This window comes from Pleurodeles waltl, chromosome 8 (genome assembly GCF_031143425.1).
Source record: "Pleurodeles waltl isolate 20211129_DDA chromosome 8, aPleWal1.hap1.20221129, whole genome shotgun sequence".
Taxonomy (NCBI): domain Eukaryota; kingdom Metazoa; phylum Chordata; class Amphibia; order Caudata; family Salamandridae; genus Pleurodeles; species Pleurodeles waltl.
Window position 1 is genome coordinate 459613901 of NC_090447.1, and position 15086 is coordinate 459628986.

Consider the following 15086-nt stretch of genomic DNA (forward strand, 5'->3'; position numbering starts at 1 on the left):
CCACTTGGAGCCACTCACGTCCGACACCAGATCATCTAGCGTGGATGTCAGGTGTCTTTATAGTTGTATGGCCATGTTTGGGCCCAGCATATCAACGCATATCCTGACTTCACCTGGTTGCTTAGGTTTGCGGGCTACAATGATTGGGGAGACCGATGGGGTGGGTCCATCTACCCTCTCGATGTCAGCTTCTTCAAGCTTTTTTAAGCTTGGCTTCGACTTTCGGGCAGAGATGAAAAACCATCCTGCGGTGACACAGTGACACAAGTTGTATGATCTCATTGATGTGTAAGTGTACCATTCGGTCTTTTAAACATCCGATCTCTTGAAAGAGTTATACATATTCCTCTGTTAATGTGTCAATTGCCGACTGATGCACACTGAAGGCAAAAGATACGAGCTGAAGGAGTTTGGCTGTCGGGCAGCTTAGGATCTTTCCTGACCCTTAGTGTGTAACGTAGATGCTGGCTTTAGTCGTGCTGTCATCATGAGTTATGGTGGTAGTGAATACACCCGCTAGCGGCAGTGTTGTTGGAAATCCAAAAGCATATACCTGAGTGGCCGAAGGTCATAGTGTTGGCTGGCATGGGAGAGTTTGGAACACAGGCTGAGCTATAATGTTGATGGAGGCGCTAGTGTCAATTAGCGCCGAGACAGGGTGTCCTTCTACTGTGATGGTGCACTTGGGGTGCGACGTCCCTTCTGGTCTCCTGGTTGCATGATGTGGATGACATGTACCATCCCTTCAAACTCATCGTTATTCATGTCATCATCTTCGGGTATGTCAGACGCATCCATGGTGTGCACAACTTTGGGCTTCTGCATTGGTTTGTTGACTGTTGACTTACAGATTTTGGCAAAATTATTCAGTTTGTTGTATGCTGAACATCTTTTCCCGTGTGCCAGGCAAGTCTCTTTACCACACCAGTGTCAGGGGTTCGATGTTGAGGATGGCTTGGGGCGAGTTTTCCATTTGTCTGGTGTGGAGGTGGTAATGGCATTGACTGGTTCCATTTTAACAGGAAGTTGAAGAACTGCTTCCATATGTGCTGCCCGTGCTTTGGATAACTCCTTGGAGTGCCCAAGCATTAGTCTGTTGCCCATCAATATTCCGGGCATTCAGAGAATGTTTTCACGTAGTTTGGTGGTGGAACACCCTTGGATAAACTGTGCCCTGATCTCATTTGCAGCATCGGGAAGGGTGCACGTACTGGCCAACTCTCTAAACTGTGAGTAGAATGCATCAACCAACTCTTCAGGTTGATGTCTGGCTTAGCCGAGTAAAAAGCGCTCATAATGAGGATTGGCGATTTGTTCAAAGTAGGTTGTGAATGCTTGTTTGAGTGTGTTGTATGTATAAGGCTGTCCTCTTTCTATGAGAGATTTGGCGATCTTGTGTATGGCTGCCCCCCCTAAGTGCAGGAGGACGGAGTGCTTTCTGTCATTCTCTGTGGCTACGGCGGCGAAGTACACTTCTAGACGGTCTGGCCAGTCCTTCCATTTGGCAGCTAGAGAAGACAGTGGTCCGTCGCACACAAAAGGTTCGAGGGCAGGGATGGATGCCATCCTGGGATGTTGTCAAATGTGGAGTTGCGTAATTACCTGTGAGTTGTGGGGACCTTCCCACTGTGTTGAGAAAGGCTTTGTCGCAATTCAAATATTTCCCTTTTTTTGTTTTAAGTGACAATCAGTTGGTCTGCAATGATAATTACTGACAGCCTCTCTTCATTTGTACAAGGATTTTGTGCTTTACAGGGGGACATCAAACATGGACAGTCAAAATGGAAATCCAGGGTCTGCCAGAGTCGTGTGCACAAGAGACAGGTAGATGCTCTATGGACTACATTACAAATGGAGTGTATTCGTCTCTACTGGTCATTCAGGCAGAAAGCACTACTTACAGGCAGCAGGTAGGGCCCACGGCTCAAGGAGCGAGGTTAGAGGGCTGCCTGCCTCCGGGCTGCTTATCATCTGGATTCGCACCATGCTAGAAGTCTCGTGGCAGGGAGTGGGCCCCTGTTGTATTGTATTATTCCTTTAACGAAGAGAATGTTATTGTTGGAATGTGTTGTGGGGTTCTGCGTAGCATTCTCTGACCGAGTCAGTTACTCTGTCAGGCTGGTGAGGGGATGCTGCGTGGAGCCGTTGCTACAGAGAAAGTAAACTTCAAGACAAAAGAAGTGTCTTTGCCCCGGTGTCTTCTTGGTACGCAACACTTCATTTTGGCGACGAGTGTTCACCAGCGGGAGCGACGGCTGGCGCAGTACAACCACGCGTTGGTCTGCTGAAATTGACGATGGGTGATCATACTGCTACCTTCAACTTGTACATATGAGCTTCCCACACGCGTGTACTGTTTACGTATTGAACTTTATCTTTGCGCCATCGTGTTATCACTGCTGTGTGGGTTTAAGCAACGCGCTGATGGTCGCTGCTTTGAGGGTTTAAGCAACGTGCGCACGTCACGCGCTTAAACAGTTGCCAGCGCGCGCACAGACTATTTTAATCCAGCAGTCATCGCGTGCGCTGTATCCACATGCACGTCTACAAGGCAACGCGACCCTCCCTATCTTGGCTTTAGCAATGTTAGGTTGGTGCTGCTACAGGTAGCACCGGTCAGAAGCGATTACCTAAGTACAGTGTCCCTCGGCATGGAGTCAAGCTTCATGGAAACAAACGAAGGACTACAGAATACTCTATGACAATGGCGTAGAGAGAGGACTACAGTGTTTTTCTTCAATATTTCACACCTTAATATATTTTAAAAAAAATAAACAAACAACATATTGCAGGACTACATCCATCCAGTTTACTAAAGGAAATTGACTGGCCATTTATAACAATTACAATGAACAGTGCAGCCATAATTACACCTCCTTTGTTTTTACAGGATGTTGGCTCACCAGACATTGAGTGGGAGGAATGGATAGACATTTTTGAAAATTATTTAGAAGCACTGGATGGTCAAAATTTTAGATCTGCAAGAAAGAAAGCTATTTTGATGAGTGTGTTAGGAAAAGAGGGCCAACATGTTTTTAAATATTTACCAGCAATTACTAATGAAGATGGCACACCAATAGATGATGTGTATTTGGAAGCGAAATTGCGACTCGGGAAAAGATTTTAAAAGGATACAAATGTGGTATTATGTAGATAAAAAATGTATACACATTCTCAAAAGGTGGATGAGTCTATTGCTGATTTCGTTTCGAGGTTGAGACAGCTTTCCACTAAGTGTCAGTTTGGAGGAATGACCTACGAGTTGATAAGGGACCAACTGATAGCACAGTGTAGAAGCAAAAAAATACAAGAACGGTTATGGGCCACTAAGAACCCTTCACTTAAGGATACTAATGAAATGGCTAAGGTTGTGGAACAATCAGAATTCTATATGAAAGAAATGGCAAAAAAGGATACATGTAACAGTGATATTTCGTTTGTGAGAAAAGAGGACGCATCCGTTACGGTTCGGAGTAAACAAATACCCAAATTTAAACCTAATGTGAAGTCATGTTTCCAATGTGGTAGCAATTCACACAATGCAGACTATAAAGGATGCATTGCCTGGGGAAAGGAATGTAGGAAATGTGGTCTTAAAGATCACTTTGCGAAGGTTTGCAGATCTTCGTCTCGTACAAAAGTAGCATCAGTACAGGACTTTGCTACGGTGGATGATGTGGAAGAGCGCAAGCAAGATAGGATTTTATGCATAAGAGATTGGTCCACTGATCCGGGAAGAATCTCAAGACCCAAGGCTGAGTTTGTTATTAATAAGAAAACTGTACAGCTCATGATTGATTCAGGATCCCTGTATACGATACTGCCCAAAGTGATGGTAAGGCATGAGTGGCCTAATGTCAGGCTATTACCCAAAGATATCAACCCAGATGGTTACCAAGGAGAACTGATAGACATTATTGGTTACATGGTGGCACGCATCACATTTCAGGATAGATCAGTCGAGGGGAAAGTTTACGTAGCAGAATCGGGACCTCCCATTTTGGGATGGCAGCACCAATATGATCAACATATCATCATTAACCGGAGGACTCCTAGTCAAGTCATGGTCGTGGAGAACTGGTCTACTCAGGATATTATTGAAAATGCAAATGAGGTGTTTTCAGAGAGTATTGGAGAACTGAAGGGTTACGTGCACAAAATAGTTTTGAAAAGAGGGGCGGTACCGGTGCAGCATGCACTGAGAAAGGTGCCAATAGCAATAAGAGCGGATGTGAAGAAATTAATTGATGAAATGGTTGCCAAGCGCATCATTGAGCAGGTAGAGAGCTCCGAATGGGTTTCACCGGTAGTTATCACGAGGAAACCGGATGGCTCATTAAGGTTTTGTGTGGATTTGCGCAGTGTGAATAACAACATTGTTACTGATACTTTTCCACTGCCAAACATAAATGAGATGATATCATTACTCAAGGGAGGATGCTTCTTCAGTAAATTGGATCTAAAAAGCGCATACCATCAAATCAAACTTCATCCCAAGTCAAAGAAACTCACAGCTTTCGTGACCTCAGATGGTATCTTCCAATTCAATAGAATGCCCTTTGGATTATCGTCAGCTGCGAGTGTATTTCAGAGGATGATGGCTAACGTGTTTAAGGATGTGAACAATGTCATGTACTTTCAAGATGATATTTTAGTTTTTGGGTCAACTATTGATAGTCATAACATTGCACTGAAACAGGTGTTAGACAGACTTAAGGAAGCTGGGCTTACCCTTAGGAAGGAGAAGTGCAAATTTTTAGTGAAGGAAGTTGAGTACCTTGGACATACATTATCCGAGGAGGGTGTTAGGCCAAAGGTCAAATTGTTAAAGGCTATCACTGATGCACCTCCACCGTGTAACAAGGATCAGCTAAGGTCATTCATGAGCCTTATAGAATACTACTCGAAGTTTGTCCAGAACTTTGGTGACAAGACTGAAGACTTGAGAAAATTGCTTAAAAAAAATATCACTTTTGTTTGGGGGGAGGCACAGGAGTGCAGTTTCCAAAATATCAAGAAAGATTTGTGTGATGCAGGTGTGCTAGTACCAATTGATGTAAACCTTAAAACTGCTGTGACAGTGGATGCGAGCGCGGTTGGTGTCGGAGCTGTACTGTCCCAGTATCATTTCGGAGTAGAGAGAACAGTTGCTTTTGCGTCAAGATCCCTCACTACTAGTGAACGGAATTACTCCGTTATTGAGAGGGAAGCGCTGGCAGCCGTGTGGGCGTTTTTCGCACCTACATATGGGGCATGACAGTTGTACTACGTACAGATCACAAGCCTGAAGTCAAGGTTTTGGAACCTGGAGGTGCAGGAAAGGGGTCGGCTAGGCTAGCTAGATTGGCCTCACGGTTAACTGAGTTTATGTATGCCTTAGAACACATTCCAGGCTGGCGTAATACTCAGGAGGATTGTCTGTCACGTATGCCAGTTGAATTGCAGAAGGGGGATGAGGAAAATCTAGAAAGGAGAATTAAGGAAGATGTAGTTGCAAGTGTAGAAGATGTTAATGACTGTCTACGGGGTGCGATTTCAGAAAAGGAGTGGAATTCAAAGGTGAAGCAGGATGATACTTTGAGGGAAGTAATTGATATGGTGAGGTGTGGTGCAAGGAGGGAGAGCTGTGTAAGTCCTTCTGTACGCCCTTATGTAAAGCTGTTGGATGAATTGTCAGTGGTACGGGATGAAGTATTGATGAGGGGAGATAAATGTATTCCCCCTGCGTGTTTGCAGCGGAATTTGTTTAGACTCTCTCATGAGGGGGATTTGGGACAAACTTTAACAAAAAAAAGGTTGCGTGAACATTTTTGGTGGCCTGGAATGGATGGTGATGTGGAGGAGTGGGTGAAAAGGTGCACCATGTGTTTGAATAGTGAAAAAAGGGTAAAGGTAGGTAACCAGACCTGTAGCGTTGTTATTGAAGATGGATTTAATTGGGCCATTAGCACATTTGAGCTCTGCGTTGAGGTTTGCCATTGTATTGGTTGATGTGCATTCCAAGTGATTGGTGGTGAAGTTTGTGAGAGAGATTACCACTTCATCCGCTATAAAGGTGTTGGAAACTGTGTTCAACGAGGAAGGCTATGCTTGTAAATTGATCACAGACAACGTTACGCAATTAGTCTCAGTGGAAATGAGGAATTTTTGGGAGAAGGCGGGTATCAAACATTCTCGCACAAGTTTGTATAATCCTCGTGCCAATGGCATTGTGGAGAGAGCCAACAGAATGGTTACAGGGGCTATTCAGATGGCGGTCACAAATGGAAAAACAAATTGTCCACAGTAACAGATTTTTTTGGGGCATATCGTACTACCAGAAATAGTGTTACAGGGAAGGTTCCTTTTGAGTTGATGAGAGGAAGGAAAGTAAGTACTATGTTATTTCCGGCGTGGATGAGGACGTTGTTGGAGAATTACTCTACCTATGATGCAGGTAAAAGTAGGGAAAGTGATGGTAATCGTGAAGAAAGGACTGAGAGAAATTATTCGGGTAGGAGCAGTGAGTGGAGAGGCAACAAGATACAGAAAGGTGACTGGGTCAAAATTAAACTCAAATCAGGTATGTGGAGTAAATTCTGTGGTCCATTTAAAGTGAAGGATGTGCAGCGGTTTTATGTAATCCTGGAGAATAGCGAAAAGTGGAATTTGCGTAGAGTGGCATGGTATGGAAGTGCTGGTATGGTGTAGCCTGAACTAGTGGATCATAATAGCGAAGTGAATGGGGGGTGCAGTAGCTATATGATGATGGATGATGAGTCTTTCATGCAAGAGGAAGAGTGTGATGTACCCCTAAAAGATGGGAATGCAAGACGTGAATGTGGTGACGTGAGGAGAACACAAAGGAGCCATAAGACTCCTGAGTATCTCTAGGATTATGTTTGCTGAAAAAAAAAAAATACAAACTTTTATCTAATGTTTGCGAGCTTAGTATTTAGTAGAACGATATATTTTAGCTTGTTTTTTAGCCTGTTTATAGGGTCACATCATCTGTAACTTTTTGTTGTTAAAGGGAGGACATGTGTTGTATTGTACTATTCCTTTAACGAAGACAATGTTATTGTTGGAATGTGTTGTGGGGTTCTGCGGAGCATTCTCTGACTGAGTCAGTTACTCTGTCAGGCTGGTGAGGGGATGCTGCGTGGAGCCGTTGCTCAAGAGAAAGTAAACTTCAAGACAAAAGAAGTCTCTTTGCCCCGGTGTCTTCTTTGAACGCAACACTTCAGCCCCCTCACCTGCAGGCGTCTTCTTGGAAACTTGCTCCATATCAGGAGAAGGCTGCTTGCGCTGGCAGCCATGTGCTGGATACATGCAGCGAGCGCAATGAGGCGGTGTCCCCTGGGGTGACAATCCGCTGTGTATGCGGGGTCGGGGAGGGGGGCAGCAGCGTGTCTGGTGCGATCGCGCCGAAAGCAGGTGCTGGAACTAGGGCAGGCAGATCACTGCATGAGCCAAAGTGAGTCTCTACCCTCATTGCCAGTTGTTATGTGCCCTTTCATTGGTGGGGAGGGTGCTGTGCAGCAGACCGCGAAATCAGAAACCAGGCAGGCAGTACATTTACTGCTCAAAAACTAACTTCCTGGTGGCACTATCTTTTAGTTACCGGCCCTGACATCATGGTCAGGACCAACAGTAATAATCTCGGAGGGCCATTTAAATAGTGACCCCTTTCAGTCATGAGTCAAATGGGAGGGGCAAGGCCTCCCAAACCATAACAGGAGTGGACCAGGGGAGTTTGTGGTTGTCCCAGTTATCACCCTGAAAAGAGGGGAGTTGTTGGTTTGGCCTGGCGGTGATGTGAGGAGGTTCATAAAAGAGCCGCCTAGGTTCCAGGGTGGCAGTTACCAGCATGCTGCAGTGTGTGTGCTTTTATTTTCTGACGCTTGTCCATTCTCTTTAATGCCGCAAAAGCCCTGAATGTCTTTTCATGTTTAAATAACGTTTTTTAAAAAATAGTGAACTACATATTAGGAGCGCATGGCAACACAGGCTTATTAAACTTTTAGTGGAGCAGTGGGCCACCTACTGGTGCCGAAAGTTACCTGCCTTATGAAGAGCATTTCACAGAAATGACTTACACCTGAATGGACCTTGTGTGGGTGGTGCAGAGTATGGGATAGTCACCAGACTGCAGTTTTGATATGGTGTGTGTAGGGAAAACTCACCTGAGAATGATTTACATTTGGGGTTGATGAAGTATTTTAAAAATACTCTTGTCAAGATTTTACACCCTTAGACATATGTACAGTATACACACACATTGAGCTGGAAAATGAACCACACTTGGATATATATACTATGACACCTGTAATTTACAAAGTCATAAGATTTTAATGTTTGAGAAAGACCGAAATACTCATGTTTGAATATACGTAGGCAAAAATTACGCCCACCAATGTTTACATCTGTGAATACTTGCTTTTGAGAATCAGTCTCAAAGGCTGGGACTTTTTGGAGATAAAGCACTGCCACCTCGGTAGAGCTCACATTGCCATAATGACTTAGAGAAGGGAGCCATGTTCACCTATCTAGAAGTGTAGACCCTTTTTTAGGTCGAGCTTAGCAGCGCACAAGCGCTGCTTTTCCGAAGTGTTGGTATCTATGTGGGCTTTTAACCACGCCTACCTCACACTCATCACTTTCACTCATTCGTAGGCTTGCCTCTCAAAAGTCCTTTAATGACAATGGTAAATGCTTTACCTTTGTCCCGCCTTGAGATGGTTTTGTAACCGCCTTCGACATCGACCCTGCTACAGGGATAATTGCGCGTTTGCTATGTTTGACTGCAAGTGAACTTCTTTTTCCTTTTGTGTGTCTCCTTCGCGCTTGCACTCATTGTGACCGTGGTGATTTCAATTGACTTGCTTATGTCAACTGTTTTACTTTTCATTTCCAATTTATGTGGCAAGAAAAGTCCACTTAGGTATTTACAGCGCTATTAGCTCTAACTCGAGCACACTCGATAGCCATTGCGTTGCAAATGCTTGTTGTATTTTTCCCTATAACCCATACGAACATTTGGCAGACATTAGCTCAGACCAGGTGAACTGAATAGTCTAATGTACAAAACATTTTGTAGCCATGTATTACATTTGCAATCAATACAGACATTTTACGGTAGGGTCGCAATTTTGAAATGCTGAGTAACATAATTTGAATTTGACGACCTTGAATCCCACTTATGACCTGTGAAAATGTGGTAGTTTTGCAGATTTTCCACAGTGACAAATTTAGGGCTATGTAAAGCTGCAAGGGTGTTCCCAGGGGCGCAGTATCTTAGCAAAGATGCTAAGGGCCCTAACGCAGGCAATGAAAATGGGCCTCTCATGCAGTGAGTGTTTAATTTCAGCTTGTGATTGCCGGCAGGGCCCACTAGCACTTATTTTTGGGGCTGGCACTTATTTATACTCATCAGTCATTGATTGAGAGCAAGGGAGAGAAAAACAAACACAGTTGGATTAAGTGTGCAAAGGTTGTGGATCACTGTCCCAAAACATATTTAAGATGCTGTAGGAAAAGGCTTGTCTTCTCATGGAAAAATGTTTTACATGGAGAAAGAAAAGGAAAAACAGAAATGGGAAAATTCATATTACAGGCAGCAACGCACTGTTGTGATTTGTCTGCAGGCGGTCCCCATGAGTAAATAAAGGTGAGTACAACGAAGGATACAAATGCCTACGTTTCATAGCTTTTTGTGTGCACACTTGCTGTTTATCATCACAATAACGCCTGCTCTGTGGACTTGCAGTTGCTGGGAAAAAGTAGCAAAAGCCGATTGGTTTCTGTACAGAATGCATGTAGGGGCTAAAGAACTGAATGTGACAACCAGCAGGATGGTTCAGTGTACTTTATAAATGTAAAGTAGTCATGCATTCTGATGGGAGCACCACCTGTAGGTGGAATGATAGATCAAACAACTATTTGCTTGAATTTAGAGAATAATTCTCCTCTGGAGAAGTAAGCATGCTTTTAGTTTGTCTGTGTCCTGTAAAGTGTTTGTGCCGTGACTAATATCTAGTGAATGGCTGAGTTCCCGGTTGTCCATCTTGCAAATAAATGTTTATCAAAGCTGCCATTTATGTCCTCGTCTGCTGTAGATACCTACAAAGAGGCCAACTATGTAAAGAGCAACTGAACAGCAAGTTTACTGCCTTGTCACATACGAGAGATGGAGTTCAGGGCACGATTAGGCTCCAGAGCATAAATGTATGAAATGTGTTTCCATAAGAGGCGTCTGATATTGGCTGACAAGGGGCTGAGCCAGGCTGATTATATGGACTTCCCAAAGAGATACATGTACAACAAGGCATCTAAATGGAAATCGTGTTTACACAGTCAATGCTTATCCTCGTTGCCTGACATTACTCCAGCTCTCTTGAACCATAATTGCTCGCACACAACCAAGTAGATAATCAACACTGAAGTGTATATTTTGCATGCCAATGAAGGATGTCAGTGTTCAGGGCACTGCTCTTGGTTTTCCACCTTTAGAATTACACAATACTCTGAATAACATACACTCCAAAATGATACATGTTTTATTTAAATTCACAGGTGCAGACTTCATGTTCAATGCAAGGTGAACAGTCCGATCCTTTGCTTTTACCCATATATACACAGGAGCAAGCAACCACGGTGTACCAGCCTGAACAACTGCCAGAACAGCATCTCACGCAGAGGAGAAATAGCATCCTGTCAGAATCTACAAATATACCAAAACCACCAACGTAGGTTTCAATTAAAATCAGTGGACATTCCTCAAGTACCAAAAATCATGGAATCATTTGGTAGAACAGCACTAGAGGCTTTTGGCCTGCATTCCTTTAACTACAGTATTTGTCAAGACTCTACTCCATCAGAGACTGAACAGCTGCAGATGTGACAGCCGTCGCCGAACGGTGGGATCCAAGGTGGTGGATGCATGGCAGGCTACTCTTGCAGGAAGTGTAGCATACTGTCAACTACGCATGCGCAGGAGCTGGCCTTCATACTGTAGAGCTCCTTCTATTTCCCATTGGAAAGCGCTGTGTTCAAGAGTATAATTAGGCCATGCTCAAAACAATAAGAAACTAAGCATGTTCAATCTGTTCAGAAGAAAGAAACTACATCACTTTGAGAAGACGGCATATTTACTGAACCGGTTCCTTACTATATTTTCTGTCCAAATTGCACACAACTAAAATGCACACACTGTGTGATATTTTTGTTGCACCTGGGGTATGTGTGTCTATATATACAGTGAAACCTTTTTTGTCTGTCACACAGAAGTTATGGTGCTGAGTTGCAATTTCATTTTGTTAGTCTAATGTTTTGGTTATGCATCTTGCTGTTACAACAACAAAAGCATGGTTTTTTAGGTCTCAGCTACAGACAGCTTTGGCTTTCTATTAACAGATATTTTGTTTCCAGCACAAACCATATACTTTAATTGACATTTGGGTCAGCCCCTTGTTTATGATTGGATGGCTTTTGTTCATGATTGTATAGTTTTATTGTCTATCTCAGGTGTCTGCTTTTGATTCACTGGCTTTGCTCCCTATTTTTTTGTCCTGCCCAGGACCATTTCAGTCTCACAGCAATCTGATGAGTTGCATCCTTCCTCCAGGGCACAATGGGACTCTTAATAGGCCTGGCCTTTGAAACAGTTTTAACTCTCTCCCCAATCTGTTGTTTTAAAAATATATAGACATATAATGCAATAGATGTGCCTATTGGGGCTCTCGGTCAGTAGTCTTCTTTCACAAGTTTGTTAACTTGAAATTCACATTTTGTTACCTCCCACCAATGCATAAAGCATGGGCAGGGGACCAGCCCACTCCAGTCATTGGTTGCTTCAGTTTGAGTGATGCAAAAAGAACAAGCGATGGATGGAATGCTGAACAATGTCAAACATTCACCCCAGTACAGAGATGAGATTTGGGCCTAAGTCCATCTGTTTTTTGCTCACTATGTCATTCCAGTTTAGACCCAGCCATATGCAAATCAGTCTTGACCCTGCTCTCCATGGGAACAGTCTAGCCCAAACTGCCACATCAGGTCCTCCATCATCTGGAAACAAGCGCCCTTGGACCAGTTTCAGGGTATCACACCTCATCAGCCAGTCTAGCTTGACTCCAGTGGCATGGTGAGCATAGGACCCACATCTGGGCATACCTCTCCCACTTAGGACGACAAATGCAAAAAGAAGAAGTGATGGACAGAATGTTGAGCAATGTCAAACATTCACCCTCAGTACAGAGATCTGGGCTTAAATCCACTGTTTTAATGCTCACCATGCCATTCCCGTTTGGACCCAGGCATATGATTTAAAGACCAAGTAGGCTTATGTTGCTTCAAACAATGGATTACAAGGATATCGGTCTTCTTCTTATTGATAAAAAGATGAAAGAGCCCCAGCTTAGGAGGGTAAGAATTCACTGCATTTAGGGTTGGGGTAAGGTCAGACAGGAACAAGTTGAATACGGTTGGAGCAAGAACACAGCCCTGCTGAGGCCTTGAGTTGTATAGATAGGCCTGGACAAGCATGAGCCATCACCAATTTTAATTCTGACACATGTATCTTTGTTTAGCAGTTCCAGGGCTCCTAGGAGATCACTTGGGATGTTAAAATGAGCCAATTTGCCCCAAAGCTTCCCATCAGTGGTATCAAATGCGGACTTATAATCTATAAAACCCAAGTATACCAGGTGATTATTGGAATTGGCTGGGTCTATGAGTAACGAAAGTGCCATAATGTTAGTGAAAGTGCCAACATATTTAGTGAACCCACTTTGGTTTAGGGGAAGAATGTGATAAGTCTCAGCCCAAAGCTGCAGCTTGTCCAATAAGACATCTTCAAAATATTTGGCCTCATTATCGATTAGGGATATTAAACGGTAGTTCCCAGGTGCCCCTTTGTCTCCACCCTTGAATATTGGTGCAAATATTGAACCACACCATGCAGTGGGAATGCACTTTTGATGCAAGGTGTTAACAGAGTGGTGTCAGGTGTGCAGCCCAGAAAGATGGGTAACCCTTATATATTGCAGAAGGAAATCAGCCCGGACCTGGAGCAGCATCTCTGTGCCCCTTGGAGATTTGTTTCTGAACTGTATTGATTGAGATTGTGGCCAGTAGTGAGTCACAATTGCTACTCTAATGTTCAGCTGGCGGCAGAACGGTAAAGACTGGGCCATCGTCTTCAGGGGAGGGCCTGGGCGAGGGAGCTGGTGTGTTAAAGTGAGCAAACAAAAAGTGATGCCAAGTAGATTCAGAAATATACAAGGAAGCAACATTAGGAAGGGGTAGCCCAACCCAGTTTATGGTGCACCAAAAGTGGGAAGAGTTGTTTGACCTAATGTCAAAGAGTATTTTTGCCCAGAAACTATTACATTTCTCCCATTGGAGGTTCATTTGCTTCCTCTTTAGAAACCTTTTGCACCCCCCAGGTTATCTAGAACCGTGGCATCCCTTGGCAATTTAAAAAAAACTCTCCACAGTAAATTTATCCTCCTTTTCACTATCCTTATTGGATGTGTTGACCTTTGTATAATCAGCCTATTGTTGATGGAAACAGGTGTGGCATGCTATTAAGCTTTCCCAGGATGACAGTGGGTTTTCAACTGTTGCACTGATGAGTCCATCTAACTGTTTAGCATTGCTAGCAAGCATTGGCAAGGAAGCCAGGGTGTATCCTATTATTTTCAAGTTGATTGAGCATCCTTGGTGCTCGTGATCAATGGCACACACATGTGCACTCAAGGTGATGTCTAAGGTTATTTCCTGTCCCACTTAGGGTGACAAATGCAAAAAGAACAAGTAATGGATGGAATGCTGAACATTGTCAAACATTCACCCTAGTACAGAGATCTGGACCTAAACCCATCGTTTTTTTTGCTCACCGTAGAATTCTAGTTTGGACCCAGCCATATGCAAATCAGTGGGAACAGTCCAGCCTGAACTGCCAGGCCAGGTCCTCCCTAGGACTGGGAACAAACATCCTGGGGCCGGTTTCGGGATATCACCCCTCATCAGCCAGGCAAGCTTGACTCCAGTGACATGGGGAGTTTATGTGGAGTGGTCATTTTAAGTGATTTCCCCAGGATCACAGGGTGGTTAGCTGATTTAGGACCAAAAAAGAAAAATAACCACAGTGCAGAAGACTGTTAGCTTAGAACAGCACACACATGTTTCTGGAGGACACAAAGGTTCAGCTAAGGAAGACAGGGAGGAGTCACTTTGCTGTTCTTAAACTTGTCAGTTCAAGGATGATACCATAAACAAGGGTTTAGAATAACATTCCAGAAAAGGGGGCTGTAAAGAAACATAATCTAGTCACACATAGGACCCTCCTCAAGTTCTGGAGTCTACATGTCAGTGATCCAAAGAAGTAAGATGCAATCTAGCGTTTCCACAGTAGTCACACTAAACAGCCATTTCTCCAGTTTGGCCTAAAAGCAGTGGCGGCTGGCAGCTTTAGGCGGGAGGGGGCGGGCGGTACACACACACATTCATTCTTTCACACACAGACATGCATGTACGCACGCACATCCATTAACAACACTCATACCATTCAAACATGCACGCACCAAACATTCATTTTAAAAGATCGCACACACATTCTTTCACACACACGTGCACGCACGCACATCCATTAACAACACTCATAACACTCCAACATGCACGCGCGCACCAAACATTCAATTTAAAACATCACACACATACACACACACACACTTACCTTCAGCCTCCAGGTCCCAGGAGGGTTGGGACTGCTGCCTTCCCTCATTGGCTGACACTAGGTCAGCCAATGAGGGAAGGCAGCAGTCCCAGCCTCGTCACAGAGTGGGATGGGGTCAGTGAGACTGCTGACCCCACCCCACTCTGTGACGAAGTGTCACTGATTGACACTCGCCCTGGGTACTCCAGGGCTTAAACTGAAGCACCCAGGGAGAGTGTCAGTTGGTGATGCTTTCCTCGTCACCCAGGGGAGGGCCTCGAGGTACCTTTGCTGAGCCGAGGAGGTCACGCCCATAGGAGCTGTTACCTCCTCAGTCCAACAAAGTTCAGCTCAGGCAGCCAGGAATGTGCGCAAATCAGCATGTCTG

The 15086-nt window shown here is 44.2% G+C and overlaps 1 protein-coding gene across 1 annotated transcript in view; it reads left to right on the forward strand.

Annotated features, from left to right (window-relative positions):
* Nucleotides 1-11728, forward strand: part of NPAS2 (neuronal PAS domain protein 2) — a 611171-nt gene extending 599443 nt beyond the window's left edge. Inside the window, exon 19 of the mRNA XM_069204404.1 lies at nt 10555-11728. Within this exon, the coding sequence (XP_069060505.1) occupies nt 10555-10731 (177 nt within the window). The 3' untranslated portion in view covers nt 10732-11728. The remainder of the gene's footprint in view (nt 1-10554) is intronic.
* Nucleotides 11729-15086: the final 3358 nt, after the last annotated feature.